At 55.4% G+C, this 9,177-nt stretch overlaps 1 protein-coding gene across 1 annotated transcript; it reads left to right on the top strand.

The window, feature by feature from the left end:
* Nucleotides 1–953: 953 nt before the first annotated feature.
* Nucleotides 954–3,136, top strand: EPOP (elongin BC and polycomb repressive complex 2 associated protein). Its single transcript, XM_086766811.1, has one exon. The coding sequence runs from the start codon at nucleotides 995–997 to the stop codon at nucleotides 3,134–3,136; it is 2,142 nt and encodes a 713-aa protein (XP_086622937.1). The 5' UTR covers nucleotides 954–994.
* The last annotated feature ends 6,041 nt before the right edge of the window (nucleotides 3,137–9,177 follow it).

Here is a 9,177-nt window from a genome sequence, read left to right as displayed (position 1 = left end):
CTCTCTTAAAACGACCTCATGGGGGGAAAAAAAAAAACCCAAAAAAGCCAAAACGCGGAAACAAAGCGGAGGCCCCCACGCTACCATCACCTTGAAAATACAGTGTAATTTGTTTTTTTTTTTTTTAAGGGAAGAAAGAAAAAAAATCCCCAAACCCCAGGGTTGCCGCTATTGTGTGCGCCGGGCCGGGGGGCGGTGGAGCCGCGGGCGCGCCCGGGAGTTGCGCGGTCCGCGTAAGGCGGTTTATGAGGTGGGATTTTTCCCCCCACTTTTTTTTTTTTTTTTTTTTTGGCGCGGGGGTGTGCGTGTGACTTGGGGGGGTGTTTATGACGTCGCAGAGGCGGAGTGCCCAATCCGCTGACGGGTGGGGTGTTCCCTGGAATTGCACCCTGCGCGGCGGCGAGTGCGGAGCCCGCGGAAGGTGGGAGCCGCACGGAGCCGCGGGGCTCCCCCCCCCCGCTGCCATTTTTCCACCCCCCCCTTTATCCGTAGCTTTGTTTGCTCAAGCATCTCAGTGCCTTTGCACAGCGGAGGGGGGGAGGGCGGTGCTGTGCTTGTTGATTCCTTCCCCCCCCCAAAAAAAAACCAAACCCCAGATCATTTTTGAAGTGGATGCGGGTGCGCGGGCGGGAGCGGGCCGGGGGAGCCCAGAGGATGCAAGATGTTTGACTTCTTTATTTTTCTTTCTTTCTTTTTTTTTTTTTTTTTTTTTTCGCTGGGGAGGGGGAAGACGAGGAGTCCAGCCCTGGTCCGGGCGGAGGAGCCGGGCGTGTGGAAGATGTTGCAAACCATTGACTGCAGCGCTTGAAAGGGAGATCGACTGCTTCGGCTTTTTTTTTTTTTTTTCTTTTTTTTCTTTTTTTTTTTTTTTTCTCCCCTCCCCCTTCCCCACCTCTCCGAGGGGTAGGGATGTGTGTGATCAGGGAGTGGAAACAAATATGTCCTTATTTTCAAAGCCCCCTTTGAAAGAGACAAAGTAAACGCTCCTTGCAAAATGTTCCTGACCTGCGAAGGGACCTTCGGAATTGTTCCGGCCACCATGGATTACAGCGGGGAAGCCGGGCCGGGGGATTTTCATGCTGGCTATCAAGAAATCGAAGGGATAAACTTGGGATACTTACAGATCAACGGCACCCAGATGTTTGCTTTGGCCCAGGTCCTCAGCGACCTGTTTAAGGATATCCCCCGGACCACCATCAGCAAGAAGATGGAAACCTTAAAGATCAAGAGCCGCCGCTGCGATCTCCACGAGCTCCGGACCCTCAAAGCCATCCACTCGGTGCCCACCCGCGCCGTGAAATGCTCGCTCATCTCCAAGGCGGACCTGGAGGCTCTCTGCACCTCCTGCAAGAGCCTCAGCCCCCGCAGGAGGAAGAGGAAGAGCAAAAGGAGGGAGCAGCTGCTGCTGCCGGCCCCGGGGGGGCTCTTCCCCTGCCCCCGGCCCCAGCTCCTGCCGCCCTGCAGAGCCGGGGGGTGCTGCTCTGCACCCACCCCCCCCAAGCTGCCCCCCGCCTTCCCCAAGCCCCGCTTGGTACCGGCCGCGCTGCTCCCCCAGCCCTTCCACCGCACCTTCCCCGCCTTCCAGAGGCCCCCCCGGGGCCGGAGGGCTTGCGGATCGAGGGAGCGGGGGGGAGGCGGAGGGGGGATTTTTGCCGACGTCCTGAGCGGCTACCCGCGGGACCTGGCCCTGCTGCGCTCCGCGCCCGCGCACCCCTCCGCGCAGGGAGCCGCGCTGGCGCAGCCCGGCCGGCGCAAGCGGGGTCCCTGCTGCGCCAAGGGGCTTTTCCCGCAGGAAAAGGGGAAACGGAGCCGTTCCTCCGGCTTCCCCGGCTCCGAGCGCCAGGGCACCTCGGCCGGCTACTCCAGCGACTCGGATTCCAGCCTGGATTTCGGGGGCTCCAGCCCCGCCAGCTCCAGCGACTCCTCGGAGGAGGAAGAGGAGGAGGAGGAGGAAGGGGACAGCTCGTGCAGCAGCGAGGAAGGCAGCTCCTCGGAGTCGGAGAGCAGCTCGCTGTGCAGCGGGGACTCGGTGCAGAGCACCCGGTACCGGCAGGCTGCTCTGCCCCGCTTCCAGCCCCCCCGCGACCCCGTCGGCGAGGAGCGGCCGGCCGAGCCCCCTCCCCACCCCAGCGTGGGCAAAGCCTTGCGCCCCCCCGGCCCCGACCTCCTCTTCCTCTCGCAGCAACTCTGGGCCAGGACTTTGCGAACATCGACTTTGGAAAGTTTGAGCCCGGCTCCGGCCCTGGGCTCCGGGGCTCAGCCGCTGCCGGAGCAGGAGGCCTCCCCTTCTTCTTCCTCCTCCTCCTCCTCCTCCTCTTCCTTCTCCTCCCCTCCCTCCCCGAGCGGCACCCCCGGGGGGGATCCGCAACAAAAGGAGGGAGGCTTTGGGGTCGTGGAGCCCTGCGCCGAAGGGAAGGATTTGCACAAAGACGCCTCGAACAATAGAGCCTCTTTAGGCCCCGTCGAGCCGGCGGAGGGGCAAAGCCCAGCTGTGGGCGGGCGGGAGCGACCCCCGGCTGAGGAGGTGGCGGGGGGGCCCGGCTCGGCCCCCCCCGAGGGGGAACCCCGACGGGAACACTTCGACCGGTTGATCCGGCAGTCCAAGCTGTGGTGTTACGCCAAAGGGTTCAACCTGGACGGGAAGAGTTTGCGCCAAGGAGCGAGGACGGAGCCTTGGAAAAACGCCGAGCTGAAGCCCCCCGGCTGCAGGGGAGCGGGGAGCCCCCGCACCCCGTCACCCAAAACCTGGAGAGGCGGCGGCTCGGAGCGCAACGCCAAGCGCAGACGCCTCGCCGGAGGCGCTGAGGCAGAAAGGCGGGGGGGGCCCTCTAAAGGGGGGGCACCGAAACCTCCCAGGAGGGGCAATGCCAAAAAGGGAACCACTCCTTGCAAACGCCTCGGCAGCGCCGGGCCGCCCCCGCCTCGGAATTCCTTCAGCCTGATGGGCAACTTCCCCCTCACTCCCGCGCTGGTGGTGGGGGAGGACGGGGACCTGTGTCCCGCCTCCTCCCTGGGGGGCAAGAACTCCTGGGCCCTCTCCAAAACCCACCCCCTCTGGAGCTGGCACCTGGGGGGCAACGCCATCCCGGTGCCCCCCAGCCTCAAATTCCGGGGCTATAGCTTGGAGGATCCCTGAAGGACGGCGGACGGCCCGCAGGAAAGGTTTTTGAGGGGGAGATGAGAGCTGGGGGGGGGAGAGGGGGGCTGGGGGGGGGGGGTGGGCACCTCCGAGCCGCGAGGCCGCCCCGAGGGGGAGGTGAGGGATCCAGGGGGTGCGGGAGCATTTTAGGGGGATGAGTGAGTGTGTGCGCGGCTGGGGGGGGCGGGGGGTTCCCACGCTCCGCGTGGGGTGAGGGGATTTATTTGTCCGTGTGTGCGCCGGGCTCCGGTATCGGTTTGGCGATGAGTTTTAAGGGACGAAGCCAAAACACGCGATCAGGCCCACGGGGGGGGGGGGGGGGGAAACGGGGGGGGAGGCAAGTGGACTCCCCCTCCCACCCCCCCACTGCGCTGGGTAATTCCCAGCAAAGGGATTTGGCATTTAGGATTTGGGATGAAGCGCGCTGCTCGGAGGGGGGAGAAGCCCCTCCCCCCATATACCAAAAAAAAAACCAGGAAAGGCTAGATCTGATTTCTCCCTTTTCCTCCATAAACGCATTGGATTAAACTCCTAAGAGTCACACGCGGGGCGAAATTCTGATGTCACGCAGCATAAACTCCTTTTTCGGGCCGAGCCGATCCCGGCGAAAACGGGGAGCAGCTATTCCAGAGCTGCTCGGTTCTGGAAGGAAAGAGCAGCTTTAAACAGACCAGGAAATTCAGATTGCTAAAGAAAACAGGAGGCTTGGAGAGGAAGTTGTTAGGAACTGCTGCAGGTATATTAAACAAAACATAAAAAAAAAAAAAAGGGAGGAAAAAAAAATTAAAAAGTGGTTTGCTGGAGAATAACCCCGCTCGGATGGGCCGGAGGCGGCGGGGCTGGAAAAGCTTTGCGGCGGGAGCGATGGGGTGCAGGAGCGCCGGCAGTCGAGGGCAGACGGACAATCCGATCCCTCCCGAGCTGCGGGCTGGAATGCGGGGAGGAATGCGGGGGGAGCGGCCCTCGCCTCTGCGGAGGAAATCGTATCCCAGTTTAACTTTTCTCGCAAACCAGTGGCTTTGTGAGCGGCTCTTGGACCGTTTCTGATGTGACTGCCCCCGCGGTTCGGAACGCAGCGCTCTGAAGTGCGCGCTGCTGCGGAGACGTTAAGCAAATCTGGCTATTGGTTTTTTTTTTTTCCCTTTTTTTTTTCTTTTTTCTTTTTTTTTAGGGGTATTTATTTTTCCTCCCGTTCTTTGCAATAGAAAAAGATTCGCAGCCCACGGCCGGCGATCACACAGGGCCCGCGCGGGGATTTCTATTTTTCCTTCGCAAAATTTCCCTCCTCCCGAAAAAAAAAATCCCTTCACGGTGTCCCTGTGCTTCCCGGGGAAAGGGAAAGGGAGAGGAAAAGGAAGGGCAAGGAGAATTATCGCAGGATTGGAAAGAAAATACTCCGATCTGGCACGGCCCGATTTGATTTTGGTTTTTTTTTTTTTGTTGGTTTAATTCCATCAGTGAGTTTAAAAAAAAAAAGACATTTTTAAGGTCAAGCGTATTTTCTATCTGTTAGGCTATGTTTTTCTTGGAGATGGTGAATTGTTGCTAAAAGCAATGTTTGTTTTACTTGGGGGTTTAGTGTTTTTTTTTCTTTGTTGTTGGTAGCTGCGTTTTTTTGTTTACTTCATCCCACCTCCCGTGCCTCCCATGCTGAGCAAAAGAGGGGGATTTCTTCTGTCTCCGGAATATTCAGGTTTTATATCCGTAGCCGTGGATGGTTACAAAAAAAAACAACCGACCAAACAAACCCCAAAGCCTGTAGTAGGGAGAAAAGCCGATTTTGGGGAGTTTGCCTTTGTACCCACCCCACTGACTTCCTCAAATCCGAGTCGGATTAAAAATGTATTTTCTAGGAAAAAATACAAAATAAAAAAAATAAAAGAGACTGTGGGTGGGTGGGACAGAGCAGTGGCACGGGAGGGAGCCCTGGCCGCGCTCCACGGAGCCCAGCCGGAAAAAAAACCCAAAACCCGCGCTGGGAATGAATGCTAAAAAATAAAAATAAAAAAAATTATATATTAAAAAAAAAAAAGAAAAAATTAAAAAAAAGCGACAAGCCCTAGACCCTGCAGCTCCGTCTGCCACGGGCAGTACCAGCCACAGAACTCAGGAATGTTTTTCGAAGGGATAAAATCACCCCGGGAGGCGTGGGGCGAGTGGGCACCCACGCGTGTGCAGGCCCGCGGAGGTTTGTCCCGGTGCACGCGTACGCGTGTGGAAACCGTGGCTGTTAGCACACGCGGCGTGGGCCCGCACGTAGATCGCTGCGTGGAGCGCGAGGGCTGGGAATGCCGTGCAAAATACCTCAAAACTTCCCACGCAAACGCGCCTCGACCGGCTCCTCCAGTACCAGCACCATCCCCTTCGCAGCCAACAACAATAATAATAAATGATAATCCCCCTCCGTTTGTTTTTAAAGATTTTGAGGAAATTAAGCAATTGCCCCAAAAAATCAAGTAATCTTCCTAGCAATCTCCCAGGAAGAGACTGGAGAGGGGGTGGCGATGCATTGAAAGTAAATTGAAAAGAATAAAAATAAAAAGATAAAAGAGGAAACCCCAAACTGCTACCTGAAATAGCCTGTTTTGGACTTAAAAAAATGCACGAGCCCAGGCGGGAGCCGGTTGGAAGATGCAGTCCCTCGGCGGGACACAGTGAGTGGTACAAACTGGTTCTGGTTTTGAGCGAACGACCGGCCCGCGCTGCCAGGACAGCGCACGGGGCAGAAAGGCACCTTTGAATGGCATTGGTGGCGTTGCTTTATTTCCAAGCGGGTGCGCAAGAAGCAAAAACTGATTTTTTTTTTTTCTTTTCCCATAAAAATGTTTGTCTAGGTAGGAGAAAACCGAAAGTATGTTGTAAAAAAAAAAATAAATAAAGAAAACTTTTATGAAAAGGTGCTGCTTTAAAAAATGCAGCCTGCTTTAGACTCAGGAAAACTCTCAGCCTGGATACCGCGTGGTGCTCACGGTGTGTAAGGGTTTATTTTGGGGGCTGGGGGTTTCAGGGACCTTTGCTCTCTCCTTGCATTGCTGGATTAAAAATTCCCATCCAGTGGGTTTAGGAACGTCGGTCACTTCGTGGGTGCTTCTCCACTGGACCCCCGGATCCAGGGACGCTTCTGCCCAGGGATAATTTATTTTTGGGGGTGCTGTGGGTGGGGAGGGGGTTATTTCCCCAGGCTGGGCACATCTGGTGGCCGACGCTGCCTTTCCCCCACGCCCTGGCCCAAAATCCGCGTTTAAAAATAACCATCCGGGGAGGAAGGAGCCTTTTCCAGCCATGTATGGGGTTTTCTGTTCAGATTTACTGTACCTTTATTTATTTGAAGTTGTTGTAAGTATATGACGGTGAAAGTGTTAATTCCTGCGTGCAATATGGAATCTAGGCTGAGAAATAAATACAATTTTTTTTTTACACAACTGGCTGATATTCGGCCCTTTTTTGGGTGCATGACGGGGCAGGGGGGTGGGTTGGTTGGTGTGCACCCATGTGTGGGTGCTCGTTTTGGGGCTCGTTTTGCACACTCAGGGCACACGCGTGTGCACCGGCCGTGGCCTCCTGCATTGGCTCCCTGGCTGGGACACCACGCTCCTCCGCTCGCGCCCACCCGTGGGCCTGGCACCCTCCCATGCCTCGCACCCGCCTGGGCCACGGGCGCCTGCCCCGCGCTCGCTCGCCGGCGTGTTTGCGTGCCTGAGCGTGTCCACACGTCTTCGCGGCTGTGTCCTCGCCTCCGCAGGCCTATGACGCTCCGTGCCAGGCGGCTGTGCGTGGCGACACATGTGTGTGCTCCCGTCGCGTGTGCGAGTGTGTGACTGGGCGTGCACACTTGCACTTGGCTGCTTTGGGTGGGGGTGACGGGCATTTCTGTGGACAAATGTTGCCCTAATGAAACCTTTTTCCTCAGCATTTAATCAGAAATCAATAGCTCCTTCCCTCTGATTTGGGAGCCGGAGTCCGCTCCCCAAACACGTGTTTCTGTTTTGAGGGCTCAGGGGTTGGTGTCCCTTACGGAAGCAGCGCCTCGGGTGTATTTTTAATTCTTTACCGAAGGAAGACGGCTCGAAACTGGAAGATCCTGTTGGAGCAGCATCGGTAGAGCCAGACCCAAACACAAAACGCAGATCGGAACAGGCGACCCAAAATCCAGGAGCGGTTTTCAACGGGTGCCACATGCAGAAAGGGGCCTAAAGCCGGTTGTTTGGGATCTGAGGTGGGAAGGTTGAAATTCTCACCGGGAAGTTTTACTCAGCTCTTTCACAGCCGGGAAGATTCTCTCCCCAAACCAGCAAAAATGGGAAGGGAAACGAAACGCATGCCCAGTCAGGACCTCATTAGCTGTGATTAATAACTACATATTATTTGATTATTCGCCACAAAACCATCTGATGACCTCGCTTCTGCAGCAGGCCAGGCGAAAACCCACTCTGCTCTTATAAAAATCACCCAAATCCAAATTACACAACAGCATCAACCTGCAAATCAGGAACGCGGCCCTTGAAACCTTTTTGCAGCTTTTTTTCCCCCTCGTTTCCTCCTTTCTGCCAGCAGAGGAAAGGAATCCAAATCAAAATGACTCCCACGTAAAAACATTTAAAATTTCGGGAGGCAAAGCAGCTGAGCAGGAGGCAGCGACCCCGGCGAGACTGCACTGGCTGCAATCGCAGCCAAATGACCCCGCTATTATTATTATTATCTTTTAAAGAAGGTAATTTAATAATGACATTAATTATCTGCAGGAACCTGGTGCGGAGGGGGCTCTAAGCCCCCCCAAACTTCTAGATTTGCAGCTGGTTTATGCCCAAAAACTCCAGGGAGGAGAGAAGAGGGGGGAGAAAAAAAAAAAATCTCTGCAGCCCCGGAGCAAGGTGTGGGGGAAGCCGCTGCATTTATTTAGTTTCGTGTCAGGGTGTTAATGATAAATTAGATAGCAGAGGAGGGGCTGGGTGAAACAGCAAGCTGTGAGAAAAAAAAAAAAAAGCAGCGTAACCCCCTCCCGGGGCAGGCTGGGCTGGGGGCAGGGAGGGGGTGAGGGATTAAGTGTCACTAAAGGCCTTTCATTTACCGTGTTTACTTGGAGTCAATAGAAGAGAATGGACAAGGGTTTATTGTGAGTTATGGGGCTCTTTCTAACTCCCGTGTTATCAATATCTCCCTCTTAAAAAAAAAATAAGTTAAAAAAGGCAAAAAAAAAAAAAAAAGGAAAAAAGAAAAACAAAAAACAAAAAAGAGGCAAAACAAAAGCAAAAAAAAAGCTCAAAAAAGAAAAAAGGGAAAAAATTTAAAAGGGAAAAAAGCAGAAAAAAGGCAAAACAAAAGCAGAAAAAAAAGCACAAAAAAGCAAAAAAAAAAAAAAGAAAAAAATAGTTTGCTTATCTTAAAAAAAAAGCAACCCAACACCGGATTTATCTGCCAGCCTTTCTGGAAGGGGGAGCCGGCCCCGAAGCGCTGTGGAGGATCCTTCAGCTGTTCCGTGTAAATCTGCGGGCTCCAAAGGTGGAGTTTGTGCTTTTAGCCATCCGAGAAATCCCCCCAACCGAGGCCGCGTGGGAAACCGCGCTCACCCCCCTCCCCGGAACCGGGACGGTTCCTCCCGGCCCTCCTCAGAAAGGGGGCGGGGGGCGGGGGGTGGGAAAGCACCTTCACGTCCTGGCCTGGGCAAAGGGCACGGCTCCAGGCTGGGGGAAATGGGGGGCAGGGGGGTCCCGCAGCGGGGCTTTACCTTAAATTCCATTTTTCCCTACGATTTCACACGCTGGGCTCATCCAGGCTTTAATCAGCTGGAAATACCAGCGACCGCCCAGCGACTGCTGGCAATGAACCCTTCGTTACAGCGGTTCGCCCCCCATAACTGGGGGTGCTGCGGGATCCCGCGTGCGAGCGGCACGGCATGGAAAAGGGAAAAAAAAAAATAAAAAAGAAAAGGGACCCATGGGGACGAGCTCGGAGATCCGTCCCGCCGAGCAGCGCGCGGCCGAAGCGTGGAGGCCCGCGTTTGGCTGGCGGCGGTTTCCAGCGCGGTGCCAACGCTCCTC

Source organism: Chlamydotis macqueenii, chromosome 25 (genome assembly GCF_036417535.1).
Source record: "Chlamydotis macqueenii isolate bChlMac1 chromosome 25, bChlMac1.mat, whole genome shotgun sequence".
Classification (NCBI taxonomy): domain Eukaryota; kingdom Metazoa; phylum Chordata; class Aves; order Otidiformes; family Otididae; genus Chlamydotis; species Chlamydotis macqueenii.
This window is presented reverse-complemented; position numbering and strand designations above follow the sequence as displayed.

Coding starts and splice junctions, on each gene's coding strand:
- EPOP (XM_086766811.1), top strand. CDS start 995: ATGTTCCTGACCTGCGAAGGGACCTTCGGAATTGTTCCGGCCACCATG.